The 21,222-nt window shown below is 41.4% G+C and overlaps 7 protein-coding genes across 8 annotated transcripts; 3 read left to right on the top strand and 4 right to left on the bottom strand.

Annotated features, from left to right (window-relative positions):
• Positions 1-7,845: 7,845 nt before the first annotated feature.
• On the bottom strand, positions 7,846-8,549 carry LOC116800546. Its single transcript, XM_032716081.1, is given in 5 exon segments — positions 7,846-8,030; positions 8,084-8,237; positions 8,293-8,384; positions 8,449-8,537; positions 8,539-8,549. Coding segments are annotated over 5 exon segments (456 nt in total). The 3' UTR covers positions 7,846-7,920.
• A 1,617-nt stretch (positions 8,550-10,166) lies between these two features.
• Positions 10,167-10,905, bottom strand: LOC116800648. The gene is given in 2 exon segments (XM_032716760.1): positions 10,167-10,628; positions 10,681-10,905. Coding segments are annotated over 2 exon segments (468 nt in total). The 3' UTR covers positions 10,167-10,385.
• A 1,925-nt stretch (positions 10,906-12,830) lies between these two features.
• On the bottom strand, positions 12,831-13,411 carry LOC6610014 (dynein light chain roadblock-type 1). Its single transcript, XM_002034598.2, has 2 exons — positions 13,294-13,411; positions 12,831-13,243 (listed from the first exon to the last, which is right to left on the bottom strand). The coding sequence occupies exons 1-2, from the start codon at positions 13,312-13,314 to the stop codon at positions 12,920-12,922; spliced, it is 345 nt and encodes a 114-aa protein (XP_002034634.1). The 5' UTR covers positions 13,315-13,411; the 3' UTR covers positions 12,831-12,919.
• Positions 13,412-16,538: 3,127 nt separating this feature from the next.
• LOC6610013 lies at positions 16,539-17,362 on the bottom strand. The gene has a single exon (XM_002034597.2). It carries the CDS (start codon positions 17,335-17,337, stop codon positions 16,873-16,875), a length of 465 nt encoding a protein of 154 aa, XP_002034633.2. The 5' UTR covers positions 17,338-17,362; the 3' UTR covers positions 16,539-16,872.
• Positions 17,363-17,752: 390 nt separating this feature from the next.
• On the top strand, positions 17,753-18,581 carry LOC116800559. Its single transcript, XM_032716167.1, has 4 exons — positions 17,753-18,084; positions 18,132-18,226; positions 18,278-18,434; positions 18,492-18,581. The coding sequence occupies exons 1-4, from the start codon at positions 17,985-17,987 to the stop codon at positions 18,560-18,562; spliced, it is 423 nt and encodes a 140-aa protein (XP_032572058.1). The 5' UTR covers positions 17,753-17,984; the 3' UTR covers positions 18,563-18,581.
• Positions 18,346-19,836, top strand: LOC116800561. 2 transcript variants are annotated; one of them, XM_032716171.1, is made up of 6 exons: positions 18,346-18,434; positions 18,914-19,055; positions 19,107-19,201; positions 19,254-19,410; positions 19,471-19,561; positions 19,761-19,836. In XM_032716171.1, exons 2-5 carry the CDS (start codon positions 18,956-18,958, stop codon positions 19,530-19,532), a joined length of 414 nt encoding a protein of 137 aa, XP_032572062.1. In that variant the 5' UTR covers positions 18,346-18,434; positions 18,914-18,955; the 3' UTR covers positions 19,533-19,561; positions 19,761-19,836. The 2 variants fall into 2 exon arrangements, with proteins under 2 accessions (XP_032572062.1, XP_032572061.1); XM_032716170.1 differs by having other exon boundaries at positions 19,471-19,779.
• Positions 19,776-21,029, top strand: LOC116800560. Its single transcript, XM_032716169.1, has 4 exons — positions 19,776-19,901; positions 19,955-20,049; positions 20,110-20,260; positions 20,326-21,029. Exons 1-4 carry the CDS (start codon positions 19,802-19,804, stop codon positions 20,394-20,396), a joined length of 417 nt encoding a protein of 138 aa, XP_032572060.1. The 5' UTR covers positions 19,776-19,801; the 3' UTR covers positions 20,397-21,029.
• Positions 21,030-21,222: the final 193 nt, after the last annotated feature.

Below are 21,222 nucleotides of genomic sequence, written 5' to 3'. Positions count from 1 at the left end.
CCTTGATTATGCATACCCTTCACATTATAACCGCAACTTTTTGAAGACGTTTTTAATATTCAGTTGGTTTTCATATACATTTTGCGAAAGAATGAATTAATTCCAATTTTCTCTCAGTGTGTTCCTCCTTTTTTATGACTTTGCGTGCTTGGCATCGTTTTGTTTGGGGTCCGCGCGTTCCCGAGTTATTACTAATTTTTAATTTATGTGCATTTAATTGAAATTCGGCAGAGGCCAGCACTCAGCGACTCTCCCTCTGAATTTGGCTCCTACTCTGACTTTGACTTTGACTTTGGCTCTGCCCCTGCTGTGGACTGTGACTCTGACCCACTTCCCAGACAAACACGCATCGCATCGCATTGCATCGGAGGCTTGGCCAAAATCGCGCATCGAACATGGCCAACAAGTTGCAAACAAGTCGTCGCCAAAATCGCAAGCAACATAAATTTTCGCACATTTTCGGGCTGCGTTCGACGGGCACATGCAACCAGAAATCAACCAGCAGGCCAGAAAAAAAAGCAGGCAGAGTTGAAACGGGGAAAGAGTTATATGTCCTCACATTTCTGCTGCCTGCTGGCCGCAAATTTATTACGTTAATTAAAATAATTCTTAATTAATCAGAAGCAAAGATGCGGGCAGTGCCGATGGCCACAGAAGATGACCGAGCCAAGTTCAGAGATGGGGAAGAACCCTTTTGATTTCACTCCTCTTCTGGCTCAGCTGCAGACAGTTTTGTCTAGTAATGCATGGCGCATCAATTATGGAAGAGATCCCCTATCCCCAATAATATCCCCCGATTTCAACGGCCCACTGGAGACGCGCCCACTTGGCGAGTTTCTCACGGGACTCGCTTAAAAATGAATTTAATATGCTCTTTAGTTGAAGTGAAGAAGCTACGGTTTCATCAGCAACAGTGGAGTAAATGATGAGAAATGTGGCTTCAATCTTATATAGAAGATCTGGGTACTCAGCTCGTGACCCGTTTATATTATCTTTTAATATATTTGAAATTGGAACATAAAACATTTATATAGTTATTTTTCTAAATTATTTCCCAATAGGTGCCCACTGTACCTCCATAGAGCGACCAAGCTGCACTTGTCCTCCATTCGCTGCAACTCATTACATTATTTTCGTGTGTTTATTGTTTCTTTGCAGTCTCTTGCCGCCAAAGCAGCAGCTTGACTGGCGCCCTATTGTTCCCTGTGGCCCCCAGTCCTCCGGTCCGCTGGTGCCCGATGCCCCGATGCAGGATTCCCGCCTCCTGGCCAGCAGTTTATTATGCAGCAACGCACCCCCAATGCGGTTTGGATCGCTTGGTCGGCTGGCAAACAGACAGCGCCTGACAATGAGTTTTTAGTTTGTGCAGCGTTCATTTCGCCGCTTATCTGCGCCCTGGCAATGTTTGCTGTCATTGCAAATTTCCGAGTTTGACAGCTTACAAGCAGCCAGAGTCGAGTCGCCCCTTTCCTTCCCGCCGTCTATGGCATCCTGCGTTCCCCGACCGCAGGCTCAATGTCCGTCGGCTTTGGGCTCTCCCGCCGGACTCTGCGGCGCTGCTTGACGCACAGCGTCTTCGTTTAAGTGGCGCTATGCGTCGGACGTCTCATCGACCTGGTACACGGAGAGAAAATTGAGTAGTTCTAAATAACAGTTTTTAAAAAAGCAAAATGTTTAGTCCGACTTGGGGGAACAATCAGAATCATTGATATTACAATTTTTATTGAGACCGTCGCTTTGTTCAAAGTCATTAAAGATTCCGATTGGAATTATTTTCAGTGCATCCACTCCTCGCTCTCATTCGCATTCTCATCGTCGGCGGTTATTAGTTGGCCACTGCGTCGAGTGGATGTGGATGTGGATCCGTCGTAGATACGTGGATATGTGGTCTTAATGATGTCAGACCGACCGAGCGAACGGTACAGTGAACAATGCCAAACAGCTACGGACCTGATTAGCCATGTTGGCCCCTTTGGGTCTTGGGGATTCGGATTGGGCACTGTGTCTTGGCACCGCATCTCGTATATTGTTTGAAGATACACGTAATTAATGTGGACTTAGCAGTTTGGCACTCGGATAACAAAAGATATTGGCCAGACGGTACGGGTGGTGTTGCGGGAGGATGCCATGTCGGCAACGGGTAATGAGTTCAATATCTTGCCATTGCGTCCTACTCTTGGCTCTTTCAAATTTAAGTTCTATAGTAGGTTTTTCGATCGTTAAACGTACTGTAAGATAAGCTACTGGATCGTCTATATAGCTATAGTTTGTATCAATAGCTTTCATAAATCCGACAAAATGAAAATGTTTACTTTACCATTGCTAGGTATGGGGCATTTTTCGTTATCCTAACAGCCTCTCGAGTTCTGTGCTAATAGTAATGACCGCGCAATTCTGCCAACCCTGCCGATACTCTTGAAATATTTCCGGTTAAGGAGTAATCATATTAGCAGCCAGCATGGCCCCGAAACCCAAATCTTCGCCCATTTCCCCCCTTTTAATATATACGTCGATGCCAATTTAGCTATTACATAAGTGAGTCAGCTGAAAAGGAAACCAGCTCCAACTCGACTACAAAATGATGATGGAACGCAAGTACAAGTTGGTTAGACGTCTCAAGCTGCGTTGTCAGAAAGTCGAGAAATTGAGAAGCGAATGGAAGGGGCACAGTCATCATTACGTTGATTTGCGGTTCAGAAATGCATGCACTTATTTGCTACTGTTCATGATTCTAGCTGATTTTCCTTGTACCGATTCTGTATTGGCTTGGTCAATTCCCTCAGGACTGGCACATTGACTGACTGACTTGCTGACTGGTCCTTGACTTGGTGACCCAGTTGGCCTTTGTTTTAGCCCCGCCAATATTGTTTGCCCGTAAGATATTTATTTGCTTTGCTTTTCCATTTGGAATTTCCAATTTTTCCGCTGCTTCGTCTGCCATTTATTGCTCTTGAGATATTTTCACTTGGGAGCTGGATGACGACGGGTTCTCCAAAGGTCATCCGCTGCAGCAACACAGCAAGACAGCAACAGTTCCGACTTCATCCATCCTTTGCCAGTCATCGAAATCCCCACCAACTTTCACATTAGTTTGTGTGGGTCGACGTGCTCTATCGTTCATCGTTTATATTATCGGCTTGGCATCAGCATCATCATCATCGTCGTCGTCATCTAGCCCGTCATCGCTTTTGGGCCATGGCGCTGTGTTGGCCTTATCCTCTTGGCCCAATCGCCTCGCCCTCTCGCCTGGCCAATTCCTTTGATTACCGCACCCTTTTCGCTCTTTGTTTGGTCTTAGGTCATCATAAATTGTTTGCTTTCAAGTCAATTATTGATATAGGATTTGCAACCGTGATTAAGCTCCCTCTTCCTTATTGGCCAAGTGGGTCAGTGGAGTGTGGCCATGCCCGTTCGGGCCATTGTTTTAGGCCTGGTCTTCGTTACGGCGAAGTTCAATGCCAACGCCAAAGGCAACTGCACGCCAAGTGCATTAGCTGCCCCCATAAACATTGATAAGCCAGCGATAAGGAGGCAGATACCCACTCCTAGACCCATTTCGATCCCATTACGATCCGCATTCCCCGGCAAATTGTAGCACTCATAATTTGTTTTTGATTGCCTGGCACTTTGGCCGCCTCCTCGGACCTAAGCAAACCGAAATATAAATCCAAACAAGTGCTCTCTGAGCCGTCTAGGGGACACTCGAAGCGCCGGGGCAAACAAAACAGGACCGGGCACAAGGGTCTCGGAATGGGGAATCAGGGGACAGGGAATCTGGGACCGAAGTCCAGACCCTTAGCCCATCTTTTCCTGTTTTGACGGCATCTTTTACTCCACACTGGCGCTTCCGTCGCTGCAACGAGAGATGCAAATGGTAATGTCTGGCAAATTACGCTTAGAGAAAATTCAAGTCCTCTGTTTATGTTTTAAAAAGTGGAAATAAGTTCGTTTATGAAATAATATTAAATATAAATTTTAATTATACCTCTTGCGTATAAAAAAAACTTAAAAAATATGCAATAACTTGTAGGAATACTGTACCTAGATTTTGTTGAGTGGAATGGTTTGAGTATGCTCGAAAGTCTTTTGACAATATTTGCGCGCCCTGACAATAAAACGCAAAGTGAAGTCTTGAGCTGCAGCTCCTCCATCTGCATCCCCTGGATTTTAGTATCTCAGAATTCCTGTATTTGTGTATCTGTGCGGCGGGTCATTTAAATTTCATGCTAAATCAAAAATGCTTGTGTTTATTATTTGTTTTGTATGCTGTGCCGCGGCCGAGGACTCCGCGGTTCGCTTTTCCTGTTTGTCTTTGGGTTCCAGTTCATTTCAGCCGAGCGGCGCTTGTGTGCGAGTCGATGTCTTTCCTTTTGTTAGCCATGAAGGCGCCCTTTCCCATCCTTCGGCCCTCAGTCGCTGCCCCTCCTACTCATCGATTGCCGGCGGCATCCTTTGTGGCCTACACAGGATGTCGATTACATTTGTTTACTGCACTCGGCGCACTATAATTTCCCCCTCGTTTAATGAACAGGTGCCGTGTTGTTGTCTCTGCTGGAACTGCATCCCTACTTAATTTGCCCAGTGCAGTGTGCACTGGAATCCAGAAACATCGGAGACAAACATGGCCATCCCATAGCCGCACAAATGGCATTTAATCTCAAAAGCGCATCACCAGATTTACGCTCTAGACAAGATCAAAGCGTCAACTTAGCATTCAGCAGCCCACCAATCAGATGAACTGCGAAATCCACTCGAGATGCAAGTGGATATCTGGACTTCAACTCTGGAATCCAGATTTCTTTGGTTGTGTCTGGGGTGGAGAAGTGGAGTGAAAACCACGTGATTTGCATTTAATTTAGAGATTGCTGAGATTTATCGGTGAACAGAGACGTTCAAGGATAATTGTATATTTATATTTAATTTAACAACAACGTGCAAGTACTAAAAATCTTTGCGGTTGCCTTAAGGAAGTTCTTAAATCTTCTTACTTTGTCTCAAACCTCATCCTTTCACGCAGATGTAAATTACCTCAACAATGTTGCAACAGATATTTAGCTGTGGTAAGACCCAAGGTATGCATCTCGGTGACCACTCTCAGTCCTAAGATAAAAAAGCGATAACATTTTAATGACGAGGACTCAGATCGCTGTGATCGTGGGTGTCGGTGGAGTGGGATTTCAGACATTACTCAATCAGCGGGCCATAAATGCAAGCTGATTAATGCAGCTGCCTGTCCGACGACAAGTGAAACATTTCCGGTGACAATAATGGGGACTTATTGTACGCTGGAAAAAATTGTATAGCTTTCTCTGCCAATCTTGGATGCATTCGTATGCAGCTAATTGTATACAGAGCGTTACTGCATGCTGCCTAAAACCATCTAAGTAAGTTGCTAGCTAACAACAATTATGAAATTATCCCTGTGGTTAAAAACTTTTTTTTTGTGTAGCTTGGGTATGGTCCTGAAGATGTCGGCGATGTTCACGACGTCATGCAGTCTGCGGATCACGGAGTGGCAATCAAACGGAGGCCACATTTGGGGTCCATGACAACGACAAGTGTCAAAACGCAGGTTGCTCTCATTTAAATTGGCATGATTTACGTTTGCCCCAACCAGCAACCGACTTGCATCGCAACGCATTGCCTGTCATCCATGTGGATGCAACTGTGGCAATATGGCAAATTCCACCAGCACTTAACAAGCCGCAGCCGAAGGAAATGACAAACAGCGGAGACAAGACGCTGACATAGCCAAAGGGACTTATCCGGGAACGGGTAAAGGGAGCTGTAAACTGGGAGCTGGGCGATCCCATACGATCCGATCCGGATTCCAGAGTGGGCATCAAGTCGCGTCGAGTCGAGTGGGGGGCAGAGGGTCGCCTCATGTTGTCCATGCTCATCGCCAAGTCACCTCCGTCCTCTCAGCCATTGGGTGTGCATGCAAAGTGTTGAATAATTTGTTGCGAAATATTTCTAGATCTACAATGCCGGCGATTCCCTTGCACCCAACAAAGGTGTCGATTTGGATTTAAAATTAAGATTATTTTCTTTTGTCAAATTAGTATATTTCAGCTTTTGCCTTTTACCCTTTTGTAAGCTTTGTTTAATACACAATTACCTAATAGTTTGCATGGTTGATATTATTTAGGCTTTCTCATTTTAAAATAATGGGCCCTTCTTATTTTATGTATGTTTTACCTTAGTATATTTTTTGTCGGGTGCCCCGCGGCTTTGGTGGATTCTGGCAAAAGACTTTTCTGCAAGACCGGCTTGTTAGTGTGCAACATGCTGTTGCAACGCCGACGACTGCAACAGCGACTGCAACTGCAACTGTTGCGTTGCTGCGTAATTAAGTGGGCGACAGTCTGGTAAATGCAAATTTCTTGGCCTTGTCGCACTGCTCGCCGCAGGACATTGCCAAATTCAGATGCTAGCGACCGATATGGTCGATAAGCCGTGGTGCGATGCCGCTGTTAGCGGGTTCCTGTTGCTGTTCTGCATCAGCTTGTAGACGGCGATAAGCGCTCGCCTATGATCTATGATCCTGACCTTGGCTGGCAGATCAGAATGCGCATACGCAATGTTGCGCATTCTTAATTAAAATGTCAAAACTGGTTTAATGGCGTTAATGAACGAACAGCACTCAGTTCGTTAGGCGGGCGAACAGGTCGCTTGAGGTTTGACAATATTGCTTGGATTCCTGGGATTCCTTCGGTTCGGTGTTCATGGCCTGCGGATCGCTTTCTGGCTTTTGATCTGCCTGGCGATCTGGACTTTAATTTATCGTTAGGTTTGCTGCGTTTACAAACAAAAGCTGCCGCCGCCAGCGCCGGAAAATGGAAAGATTTCCGTTGTCTTGACAGTTTGCGTAGTGACGGTTGATTTATAGAAATCAGAGCCTGGTTTTTCAGCCTTTGTTAAGTTCGTTATCGTGTCTGCAAAATTGTTAACTGAGCTATGCCGAACTATGGCACACGATATCTACAATATCTGATCAAGGATATTGCATAACCAAGCGCTAGCTGATTAAACATTGATATCGATCGATCTGAGATTCTTTTTTTCGATTTATCAATCTTATCATTAGGAAAAATTCGGGGACTTGTAATTATGTTAATTTTCAACCCATCTCCATTCTTTTTTATTGGTTTTAAATGTTAACTCGACCGTGAAGGACCAATGCAAAAGCCCGTCCAATTCATTGCATTCCCTTCTATTCAAAGCATGCGCCTCCGCAGCACAGACACACTTGCAAAAATTAATATATGTTTTCAAGTGCATTACATACATCAATACAAAATAATCAAATCAAAACGTTTTTCCCAGTGCACCGAGCCCAAAGCCCGACTCTTGGGGGTTCCCTTGTCTGCAAAGTTGTGTGATTTATTTGGGCGGCTCGGGTGTTTTTTGCTCTTTGTGCGCTGCGCTTTTTATTATGGCACAATTTTATTATTTTTATTGGTGCGCACTCGAGTGGATTTCGCCGGAGTGCTGGAGTGGAGCTGGAGGAGTTGCAGGCCCATGACGCACCACCCGCACCACTTTCCTGAGGCTGTAAACAGAACTGCATTGGGTATATGGATATGCATATCCAGGCGGGCACACACGAGTATGTGCATTTATTATTTTACTTGGCTTGCTCGCATTTTGCAGCAACGATCTGTAGACACAATAAATTACCAATTATATTTTCATTTCATATTTCTGTCATTGATTTCGCTTCCAGACTGAGGCTCCATGCCTCAATGAAAACCAAAGGGGGTCGTGTGGCCCGCCCTTCGAGTCAGGCGAAATTCATATCCAATGTAAAAGGCAGTTTGTTTTATCAATCAACAGACAAATTTGTATAGCTTTTAAAATGGTTTCGAAAACACACATACAGTTTTACGAATTCAATTAATATACATCGAAATATTAAAGTCAAAGGCACCTCACAAAATATACACCCGCACGGTCTTCAACTTCACTTCTTGTCCTTTTCAATTCCAATGCGTATACTACTGTGGTGACAACCTGATACGCACAGAAACCTAAAACAAATCGACATTAAATAGTTACACCTGTTAAAAGTCGAGTAGCTCACATGGACAAATTATTAAACAAATAATGGTGTATATCTTAGCCCGATCTGTGATGATCTCCCATTCTCTGCACAACTTGATTACATATACGGTAGTAATTGTAACAACTACCGGAATAATAATAGCCACCCAAATCCACACAATAAAACAGTTTTCCTAAAAATTAAAAAGGATCAAAACAAAATGTCTTAGATACGTAACACTCAAATACCAAGATGGCCCCAATCAGAAGGAATATTGCAGCTAAAATTGCAAAGCTGCCTCCCCCAACTACGATTTTGTGGTATATGTTAAAGGTTTCACCTGCAAAAAGTAAGAGCTTAGAGTTAATCTTTTTAAATATATTTATATTATAAAGTATATTTACGGGTAGTCACATATGAAATAATAACGGCACATATTATTATTATGGCGATGGCCCAAATACCGCATTCTTTACGACTGGTAAGGTCCCCAGAATTTGCACATTTTGCTTTTTTATCAGATTAGAATGTAATAATTTTTGTCAAATGTAACAGAAAACTCAAGAACTTGATGATTCGTAAAAAAATATATCAACCTATCAAGTTCTTTTTTCAGCCAAATGGTTTAATCTCGAACTTTAATGAAACCTAGCAGTCGGAAAAGTGCAGTCTTAACCGAAAAGCAAAACCACCCCCAGAGTTAAGTTATCAGAAAGAAAAGCGCGAAAATCCCTTTGTTGGACTGTTTTTATTTTCGTCTGCAGCCGGGACCGTCTATATTTATTTCCTCTGCCGTTCTATAAGGCCGACCAGATGGCTTTGTGCGAAGCCTGCCGCCACATTAAGCCCTCAGCCCAGCGATTTGGGAATGGAAATCAAAAGTCGCCGTTAAAGTGTCTAGGAAATTGTGCATGCATTAAATAAATGAAACTCCCTTTATCCCGAAGGACGGACAGAGTGACCAAGGGTCGGACCAGGAATAACCTCGGGTCCATGTGCAAATTAAAATGGGAATAAGAGGCGAAGGCGGGTACTTTGTAGGGGGAGACTTGCAGTTGAGGGTTGAGCATAAAAAATTAAAACAGACGGGCTTGGATAACTTTTAGGAAAGGGCAGGCGATGTTGAAGCAACAAATGCAATCAAACGTTAACATTTAAAACTAGTTGAATGAATATATTTTAAATGTTTTCTTTAAAGATTTTCTATAAGCAAAGCCAAGCTGATATATTATCAGTACTTGGTGCATTTATTACACATTATATAATTGGTCGCTCATGCTCGATATTCAATTCAGAAAATGATTTTTGGATATTAAAATGTGAGCAATTTATTGACCCCATCCTATAGTACCATGATTTGCCAAGGCCAATTATAAAGTTTGGCTGGAAATCCAAACTAGCGCAAAAACTATGGAAAAGCCAAAAGGAACGTCGATGAGCACCGCACGTAATTCAATCTGGGCAGCTCAGTTTTGCTGGCCTCTTTGAGTAGGCTTACCTGGAAGAGGCGGGCAGGTAGTATAATTATATTCTCCAATTTTCATGGGTCGAAAGGATTCATGTGCCTCTTTTTCTTTGCATATTTTACCATAATTTGCTGTTCTTGTTTGTTCTGCCAGTTGTCCTGGCGAACAAATTGCGAATTGAAAACTTCGAAAACTAGCGGCAATTACAGAATTTTACGAAAACCGAAACCAAACGAAACCGGGTACGAACCAGAACCCAAAACTTGGACTATTTGGCTGACTGTGCGTGTAATTATAATTTTCTTTAAGTCGGTTTGCGCAAACTTTCCTTTATGTCAAACTTTCGTCCTGCTGCTCTTTCCATCTTTGCGACCTCAAATAATTTTGTGGAAAAGTTGCTGCTCTCCGCACTCCCCTTTTCACTGAATTACTGAATTTTCCCGATTTTTCCATTTTGTTGGTAATTATGCTCTTTGTGCGACGCAACCAAACTTTTGGGTACATCGTCTGAGTGTATTAGTTGTAATGTGTTTCGGTTAGCCCAAGGAGGAGCGCAAGTTGCCAAACTTACGACAACAATAACAAGGAAAACAAGCGTCGAAGGAGGAAGAGGACCAGTCCCCTTGCCGTTTTTTTTTTTGGAACTTACCTTTCGTTTTGGCCATATCCTTCGGCTAGACAATGTGTCTTATTAGAAGGGCTTGCCAGCGGTAAACTTTCCGGTGATTTTCATTCATCAGAAGTTTGGCATTAAATTTTCAGCTAATCACGTTGTCGATGAATGGAATTGTAACTTTATAAACTGTTTTCCGGCATAATTGTTGGCCCAAGCGTTCTCCTAATATTTCCATTAGCACTAGCCCGAACCATTCGTTTCATTTAAATAGGTCAAAATAAACAGAAGCCAAAAGCATGAAAACACTAATAACATTAGATATATGATTACCACAACATAATTGCTTACCTAATAAAAACGTCAAATGCAAAATTTGTCCGATTTTGAAATATATTTCGAAAGACCTCCAATCCTTCAGTAGATTGTTTATCTTCAATAAAAATATGAATGCACAGTTTCTTGGTATGACAAAAATAGAGAGCAGAGCAAAATGTATATACTCCTAAAAAATATATTTTAGCGCTAATGAGTCACAAAAAATTCTAAGTATTTACCACAAACGACATCAGTTTTATTTTAGAGGCAAAGCCAATGACAATAACAACTGGAGTAAGGTAAATAATATCGTATGTGCTGCCTTAAACACTGTGAAATACCAAAAATTATATACTTATAATAAGTATGAATATTAATATACCGGGTCGCAAAAGTACAATCATCATGGTCACACAAGCAATACCTCCAAGAATCCATAAAATGGGCATCTTTCATCTACACATTTTTGAAAATTAAATTTAATTAAATTTTTTGTTGACATTAAATTCCATGGTATTTCTTTCATTCTAAGACATATTTAACATATCTTTCGCATATTTTCACCTAATGAAATCCATCCATAATTCAGGCAAACAAATGAAAACTAATTTTTGTTGCCTGGCACTTAACACCAACTCACGACTTGTCCATTCCGGCTAATGACCAGATATATTGCCATACTGAAACCGCTGCCGGGGGCTGTGATTTGGCTAACTGCCTCTGCATGATTCTCCCTTTGTGGCGTATGAAATGCCATTTATTGGGTTACTCAATCAAATATGTGATGCAGCAACTCAGGTTACCAAATAGGTAAATCGGGCGGGATTTAGACACCATGTAGGGTAATATGTTGTTGCAGTGAATCAATATTCTCATCCTTCTTGAACAAATCAGATTTTGTAATTATCACTTTGTTGACTCTTGAATTGATGATCAATGTACTTAACGACATTATATTGAAAAATAATTTCATACAGACTGTGTGGAAAATTATTTCTAATTTTTCCTCTTTATATATATGATATTCAGACCCCGTCACCCCAGCATTCCACTGTGCGATGCTAATTCGAATGCAAGCCCTCGAACATCCTTGAGAGTTATGCAAAGCAGGAGCTGCCGAATGCAAATTGTGTTTTCACTTTTGTTCGTTTATCAAACGGGTGTCGGACTGACTGGTTGGTTAGTTGGTTGGTTGCTTTGTTTGTCGTTTTGTCGGGCTTATGGGGTTTGTTGGCAAGGCGAAATGGTCGGGCTCCAACTCTGGCTGCAATATGACCAACGGCAACAAATAGCTGACAGTAACAACAGCAAAGGCGCTGGATACAGCTGAAACCTGAAAAGGACCCGGGGCAAATTCACGACTCGCATATTGAAAACAAAACTGCAGTCTGAGAGGAGTGAAGACAGGCACACGTGATGGGGCATATTGTGTGATTGTGTTTACGGTGTGGCTACATGGCTGTATGGATGCATGGAAGTGGAGCGGGTGCAGCTGCCTCAACTCAGAGTCCCTCCCCCCATCAAGTGAAGCCAAGTGAAAATGAAAACAAAGTTTAACAAACCGTGGCTAACGAGCTACATTATTAAAACTTCAAAAATGCATAAATTTGCCGGAGACGAATGGAGCGAACTGCAGACTGCGGCATTATAATAATATAATGCATATCCTGGGCAGGCATTTGAAAGTTATTGACACCTCCTCCGCTCTCCGCTCTACCTACTCCCATCACCCAAAAGCCGGTAAAACTCGTGACGTGATCGGTTTTGAGGCACCTCCGAAGGAGGGTGTTGCAACACAGGCCAGGTTCCACAAAAGCTTCACGATCTGGGCACTGGGCACCCACTCCCCAATCCCCAACCCCACTCGCCATTCCAATCCTAGCTTCAATTCCAGCCCAACTGGAACTGCGGATCGAGTTCGCGACTCGGCTGCCAAGTGATTCTGCGCATATTAGTTGGCCATTAGGCGCACACCATTGTCAGCTGTGAACGGCAGTCGAAAGCGCATTAAAATTCAGACGATGTTAAATATTACAAGCGCCCCCTTGTTGCAGAAAAGGGGAAAAGGTTTCGCGCTGATTTGCAGCTGCCACTCAAGAGGTTTTTTGGAGTGGGTGGTGCTGCAGATCGCGTGGAGCTTGTGAAATGTATTGGCGACGTGATATGTTAATCTGTCAGGCGAAAACGTGGAACGTTTTGGATGCGGATGTTTGGCAGACAGAAAAGCACTTGTCGGTTAGACATGGCTTGAAGTGAAGATTCCTCCTTTTATATTCACTTAAATGAATTCAATATAATATTTTTGGGTTTTACATTGCCGACTGGACTCACTAAATATGGTATGTATCTTACTTTATAGGACAACATTTTCCGCAATAGTTTATGCTCTTCAAAGACTTTCAGTTGGTAATAGCAATCGTCCAACTGAAAACTTTATTTAATACTTGTGTGGTAATTATAAACATCATAATATCAATGCTATCCCTTTATGTTAAGAAAAGTATCCTTGGCATTCTGAACCACCAAAACGGTGATTTTGGCATCTGGTGTAATGAGCACCTCGTGATATTTGGTACGAACTCTCAATAGAGTCAAATTTTGGGCTGGCTCCATTTTGGAGAGGAACGCCTGGCACTTCTCCCGCAAATTGTCATATAGACAGGCGTACTGCAAACCGTCCTGACGATCCATCGAGGTTTTCACCGGCACACCCGAGTGATTCATGATCAATATGTCCTCCACGCCGGGTTTGGCCTGCACTTTGCGAAATACTTCTTCCACGTAACTTTTAGTTCGCTTTGGCTGCGTAGGATTAAACTATTACTTAGGAAGTATACATTTAGCATACTTACATCATTCTCTACTTCTTGCATTTTGCCCACAGATTTTTTTTAACTTCCAGCAAATGTACTTTTAGTTATATATTTTCTAAATCAATAACTGCTTGGGTTGCTTAAATTTGAGTTTATGGGTATGACATTCAATTATTGGAGTACCTTGATTGTATTTTTTTTGCAAAAGGATTGTAAAATCGCAGTAATTGCGCACCGTTATTAGTATCCAGGCAGAAGCAAAGATTAATAAATTCCTTGGGTATCATCCTGTGACGTCATAATCACGGGCATTAGATGATTTAGTCGGATGCCAAGCAGGGCCAAATTAGGCGGGAGTTATTTGCCAAAGCGGGCTGTAAGTCTATGGCCAACTCTAATCGGCTCCTAACTCAGCTGCCAAGCATCATGGACGGCCCACTTTCGAGGCGCGCTCCCAGAGCATAAAGTGCAATTATAGCGGTGCAGCGAGGAGCAGGGCCATGAAATACCAACACCCGACAGCTGTAAACAACAATTTGCCGGGCGGCCATAAGCGCATCTCGCATCTGAGACCAAATGCCAATAACTCGCCGTGCGAGAGCGCTTATAAAAAAGTTATTTAAAAGCCCAGCCAACTCGGCTGGAGTCCAAGAGCCAAACTCAAGCCAATCTCAAGCCAGGCCAAACCAAACCAATCCAAGCCAACAATGGCAAATGATGATGAGACGTCCAGTCGTTTCACGTTAAACGCTAAGCGTTTCGGCAAAATCGCAAAAAGTTAGACGCTGCCAAGGAGTCGACTTCACTCAAGACTAGTTGAGGATGGAAACTTGAATGAAAATACCTCGAACAGGAGAAGCGAACGTAATTAGCAAATTTATGGTCAATTGATAATTTAGAGGCATTCGGTATCATCAATAATGGACCGAACCGCTGCGGCTCGGGATCGAAGATGAGGCATTGTTATTGGGACCAATGTGGCGCAAATTGTGCTAAATGTTTCGGCAGACCCTACGCACTCGCACATGAAATATATTTATGCGAGCATCTTAAGGGGGCCCTTGGCCATATTTTATACAATTCGACTGTCAACCGGAGAACTGGGTCAGAGGTTCGTTTCGAGTTGGAAATCTCGCAGCGCTTTTGTTGTCTAGGCCTTCTTGCCGCGCAATTTAAGTCGCTAATTGAACGCTTTGTCTGACACATCGAATAAATCACACGATTGCCAGCTTGCACCTTGCAAGCCAGTCGACGGAGGTCTGAACCTGAACCCGAACCCGAACCGCGTTCACCAACTGCACGTCGCCATGTTTATGCCAATAATATGCCATAAAGTATAGAAAGGAGCCGGCACAATGGAGCACAGTGCACATGGGGTCCCAAAACGACTGGCTGCCGAAGAGCGGCTTCCTCTGATAAACTTTATGACATCGAGAGGGAAGTGGAAGTGCAGCCACTTTGTCAGCGGGCATGCGCCAGTCCCTGGTCCCAGGTCCGTGGTCCTCCGAGTCCGATACCATGCCAATCCCTCTCCCCGTCCTTGAGCACGGCGCTAAAGTTTAAGCATTGCCCGAACTTTACGCACAACTTGCACACATAATTTACGTCCCATCCCATCCTCTGCTCCTCTGCGTAATTATTGGCCAGGAGCCGGGGTCTGAATGTCGAAGAAGTTCGGGCCGATCTGGGCATGGGTTATATGTGAGTGCATTAGAGGCGTCCACAAATTGTTTGGTTTGCTTTGGTTTAGCGAAAATTGTAGTCATAACTTCTTCTCTGGCTGCCGACAGTCGAACAATCGGGCTTATGATCGCTCAAATGCACATCGTTTGGAGGACGGAATGCTTTGGAAAGGTTAACTGGTCTCGAACTCCTCTCTATTACGACGTCATTCGATCGGCTTCGAGTGATGGGGGTCTCACAAAAAACATAAGCATCAGCAAGTAGCTAGCTGTCCGTTTAAGTGGTATTATCAATCCCCAGAAATATTACTTTCGTATACCTAAGCATAGTTTTAGGTTTTGAAGTGAAAATCTCACAAATCTAAAGTAATTACGAACTATTTACATTTGGTTACCACCTAAGCCAAGTGCTCGGCGTATCCATAAGCAGATTGGCCCATTAGGAAGACCGTCTTGGCGGACGAGTCTGTTTGAGAACGCAACTGCCACAAATCCCACATCAATCAAATTGTCCGTTGCCCTAACAACAGCAACATATTAACAACTAATGTATCAACAAAAGCTTTGTGTGTGTATTGCGGGTGCAGCAAAGGCAATTTAAACCCGGCTTAAGTAACCGCTAAGCACAATGGCGCACAGCACTTGGAAATTATATTGGCCATTAATCGCCCAAGTCGATCTGTCATACAGATATGGGTTTATTAAAAACTAATTTAAGTTTTTATTTTCCTCTAACGGAAGAGCATTTTGTTACGTGTTAGTTCTATGGTATTTTCAACCAGTGTTTCCCGTTTATGGGGCCTGCAAATGCCTTGCATGCAGCATATAATAATGTGACACGCCCTTCCAGCACTCATACATGCTCAAAAGGACACCTGAGTCCTTGCTCAGGAATATAAGTTGCTATAGAACAGGGAGCGGGACTTGGCTTGGACCTGGACAAACTTCCGAGCCACCAGGATGTGTCCTTTGCTTTCTGCATTGATTTTGAATTTCCAAGGAAGTAGCGCGGAAACTTGTTAGTCGGCCATCCGCCCATCCAGCCCCCATTTTACCCCTATCCACCACCTCCAACCCACATAATTCGCTTTGCATGCAGTTTGCAGAAAAGCAAGGGAGACACGAGCCTGGCCCGGGCTATTACGCTGGCAAATTGCAATGTAATTAGTTTTTACATTTCTATATAGTCGGCGAACGTATAATTGTGGAAAATGGCATTTCTAGTTAATTAATGGCCTCCTGCCCTCGCCCACTGCAAATGCCAATTGCCCCGCAGCCCCGTAGTCACGAAGTCCCGGAGCTGTGCGAAAACTTTCTGCACATTTGTTGCCGCTTCTCGGCGTGTGCAGTCAACAAAAAAAGTGCACCTGCCACGCCCCCACCCGCCCAGTGTCAACCATTGGCAACTTTGCTTGAATTGCTTAAAAAATTTAATTAAAATTCTGGCATTTTGGAACCCTCCAGTTGTACTCACTAAAATCATAGGAATATCCTGGCAGGGTAGAGAGAATTCAGGAAGTGCCACGAAGTGCAGTAACAGCCACAGGTTGTTGATTAAATTAACAATATGTTTGATTAATATTGGAAATTTAGTGAGTGAAAATGTGTTTATCCTTTGTGCTACCCTTTACTTGTTCGAAAGTCCATTTGAATGCAAAATCAGAACAAATTCATCAGTTACAAAAAATAGATTTTAATTTAATAAGAAAAATGGATATATTCGTTATATTTCTCTTTTAGTCAAGATCTATCCTACCATCTATATTTTCGTGTACTTTCCCAATGCATAATGGAGAGACCTTGAATAGGAGCTATACTAAAATATGTTATTTTCTTTGTATACCGTGGCTTTAACAGATTTACAGAAACACCTTCAATATTTATATAATTCAGAAATACATTTGTAAAATTCCTTGATAGCATCCAAACAAGTATCCTAATCCAGAGGAGTTGGTTCGGAAAATACGAAATCGCGCTTTGAATGATGTTGCATTAGCGGTATAGGCTCCGAGAAGTAGAATGTTCGCACAACTGGTTTCTTCCTATTTGTGGTTTCTGCCATTTGTGGTTCCTCCATCTCATGAATGATGCCCATCCGGGACTCATTCTGTATATTCCGGTATTTCCTGTACGTAATTTCATTCCTATTTAGAAAAGCGTACAGACGACGGCGTTTCATGATCCTCGACTCGGTGGACTCCGAATTAGTTGGCTGTTCCATCTTTTCGTTGATTTCAGAAGCAAGTATTCTGATACGCTTAAAATTGTCGTCAACGCGAGAAATAGTTGCACTACCGCCAAATGACGTGGGTCCCGGGTAAAACGGTGAACTTGACGTGAAGAGGTCCTTAGCCCCGGAGAATGTTGGCTGTGCTGACTCGTTGTTACGTGAGTCCCTCATACCCTTCTGAGAGAAATCAAAATCTTTCGACAAGTCTGCTTACTTTCAGAAGTAAATAATACAAAAATTATTGGTCTATATGCAAAAGATTCAAAGTTTTCCAAAAAAAAAACTTACCTTCCGGAGTTTGATATGTTTTAGCTTGCAATAATACAATCACTAAGACTTGTCATTAGATTTCAAAGCCTACTATGGAAATCACCAAAAAACAATAGAGAATGCTGAAGTCGATTTTTTTGCAAATCGATTGAAATTTACACGACTAATAGAATTTTGAAAAAATATCCAACAATTTTTAAAAATGTGGGCGAGGTAGATTTGGTCGGTTTTACGGCGTTAGAGATTTTTAAATCTATAGAAATTTACAAGACTAACCCTTTTACTCTATGAGTAACGGGTATAAATATCAGTGTTACCAATATTTATCGTGTGCTAAGAACTAAATTAAAATTATTCATAGAAACAAAGCGTCTTGGCTTTAAATGTCACTTTAACTAATAAAGAAACGCAAAATTATGAATATTTTGATTATGCACTATTTATATTTCGGTAAAAGGCGTATGGTAAATTGCATAATGTGTTCCACATAGAAACATTTTTTTTTGTGATTAAAATCCTCTCATCTTATCACTGATTCAAAAATTGAGATGTGCTGCAATGTGAGTCACCAATACTGTTGCGTCGTTATAGGAGTGCTGGCCATTATTGTAGGGTCCTCCGATATAGGATACCGAGCTCATCTGCTAGGTAAAATTGTGCCATACTATGCATCTCTATATCAGTTAATTTTGTAGCCACATATGGTTTGAATCGTTGGATACTGGCATCTGTGATAGCGTGGGTACTCATAATCATGGCCGCAGTTGTTCTGATTGTAGGCGCAATTAAGGTAAGTAATTGTTAAAGAAACGGAAACAAATGTACATTTTTTTAATTGTAGAAAATAACTACTCTTCTGCTGATTTGGATAATATTCGTACTGCTTGTCGGAATTGCTCAAATTTTTATAAAAATTGTGTTATTCACTCCAGCCAAAAACATTCATCCAAACGACGCATACTATATTCTTGCAGGCGGCTTTATAATACTTCTTATACGTAAGTTAACTTACAATTTTCTCTTCTGCATTATGTTTAGCCAATTTTTTTTTTCAGTGTTGGTATTTTGTTCCGCATACTACCCTTATGCATACAAGCGTGAAATTGAAGAAGAGGAATACGAATAAATTAAATTTTCAAAATCAATGTTTCTTTTATTAAATCACAGTTGAAATCTATTTTTTTCATTTTATGTAAACACTTAGAGCCACTTTTAATTACTACTATTTTAATTTTAGGCTTAAGGCTTATTTTCAGTAATAAAGGACATAACTTTCTGAATATTTAATAACTCTTTTTTTTGGCTAATTTACATGTTAGTTAACTTGTATAAACCAAAGTAATTTGGAGTTAAATGTCAAATAATTCTGTAGATATTCTGCATTAATGGTTTTTACATAAAATTTATATTTTTATTTCCCTTGCAAAATTCATAATGGTGAAAAATAATAATATTCCATCACTTCCTGTAATTTTAGGATTTTTAAATTTTGGATTTATTATCTACGGAACCCAATGAGATGTGCTGCAATGCCAACCGCCAGATATTATGCGTCTTTATCGGAGTATTGGCGATACTGATAGCAACATTATGTTTAGGATTCACGTTTTACCGGCTATGTAAATTACGTATGGTTTATTAAAAATATACTATTATATTTATGCTTTTAGGCACGACTGGTATAAGCCATTGGGAGGAGGCGTCTCTGGTAGCCTGGGTTTCCATTATTTTGGCAGCGATACCTCTTATTATAGGAGCAATAAAAGCAAGTAAGCGCGAAGGAATAAATATCCATTATTACCCATGTCCTGTTATAGGAAATTCCCTATCTTTTGGTGATTTGGATAGTAGTCGCAATAATTAGCGGTGTCTCTCTGCTAGTTATTCAAATAGAAATATTTAAAAGCTTTTTTAATACGGACCCTGATACAGCCTTTCATATTCTCGGTGGTATGGTCATTATAGTTTTCGTATGTATGTTTACTTAGTTTTATTATAATTTTCATTTTAATAATAAAAACTTTAATATTTCAGTATTGATCAGCTGTTTTATATACTTCCCATATACATATGCGCGTGAGCTGGAAGGAGATTAATACGCATAAATTAAATGAATCTAAACAAGGTTTTTGTTTTACTTATTTATTTTGAACACATATTTTTACTGCTTTAGGGATATTTATTGTATGATGCTAGTTGCTTCTATCAGTAGAGGCATAAACTGTAATACACAGTGACTAGGACTTAAATTTCAAACAAAATTATCAGATTGAAACAATTTTTTGTATATTTTAATTGTTTAAATCAAATGTGGTTTCTTGTAGATATATGTGTTATACTTTAAAATTGGAAAAATAAAATTACAATGTGTTTGAATGCGAACCAAAAGCCTTGTTGCGTGATAATTGCCCTGGTTGCGATTTTTGTAGGAGTTATAGAGACATCTTATGAGTGCTTTCATTTAGGTAAGAATTATACTACCATAAAACTAACAAAATAATATCTGCATTATATTTAGCCTTGCATGGAATGAATAATTGGTTAGTGGCAGCATTGATCGCATGGATTCCCATTTTTATTGCTGCTATATTTCTGATTATTGGGGCACTCAGGGTAAGTATTTGCTAGTAAAGACAATCAATGGTTAATTTAAAAAAAGAATGTTTTCTCAAGGAAATACCTATTCTTCTGCTTATCTGGGTAATAGTGTCACTAATATGCGGAGCTGCTTTGATAATTATAAAGATCGGATTGATGATATACCTGAATAGGCTTCGTATGTATCTAGATATTGTGGTCGCCATTTTGAATGTACTATTTTTAAGTTAGTCAGTTGGAACTATAATTTTCAGTAGTATTTGAATAATACGAGCAATTTCTATTTTCCAGTGCTGGTCTTCGTTTGGGCGGCCTATCCTTATGCATACATGCGTGATCTGAAGGAACAGCAAAAGATTTGATATTATCACATGCGCGTAGACGGTGAAAATATGAAATATATTGGCAGTGCTCAAAATTATTAATTAACATTTAAAAAAGAATAGCCACATCTCAAGCAATAAACGTAAAGCCACCACGTGTGTCTGTCCGCTTTTACTAAAAATCAAAATACAGACTGTGCGATATTCCGACTTTGTTGCATGACTTCAATTTTTTATTAAACAAATAGCAGCCAGTGACCAGGGGATGCGAATTTGCATAAAATAACAGAGGCAATAACAATGGGTGACAACAAACCAAATGCAAATGGTAAACCGACCGCAAATAGAAAGTGGAAATCAAATACAAAGCGCTACCGTTTATTTCTGTGCTTTCGTATCTCGGCACTTTCTGGCCGATTTTTGGGTCTATTGTGTTTATTTTCGGGCGTCTAATTTAAATAAACATTTGTTTGCACAAAGGCTTTAATATGTTTGGCAAATGACTTCCTGAATTGTGTGCTGCATATACCAGGGTACCAGCCCAACTGTTGGCTACTCGGATTGCATAATCAGTGAGACAAATGCCGTGGATTATGAAATCCTTCGCTCACAGCCTGCAAGCCCAGCAGAAAACACGAGCACCGCGGAGACGCCACCGAGCTGTGCAACAACCTGTCGCATATTTGAAGCGATTAACGGCACGATTTCAGCCGCTGACTGCCGGCAGCACCGCAGCAACAACAGCACCGCAGCAACAACAGCACAGCAGCAACATTGCAGCAGCAACATCGTTGCAGCAACGGCAAGAAAAGCGCAGCAGCAACACGGTGGCAAGGTTCGACCGAAAAATTGAAATTGAAATGCT

This window comes from Drosophila sechellia, chromosome 2R (genome assembly GCF_004382195.2).
Source record: "Drosophila sechellia strain sech25 chromosome 2R, ASM438219v1, whole genome shotgun sequence".
Lineage (NCBI taxonomy): Eukaryota > Metazoa > Arthropoda > Insecta > Diptera > Drosophilidae > Drosophila > Drosophila sechellia.
This window is presented reverse-complemented; position numbering and strand designations above follow the sequence as displayed.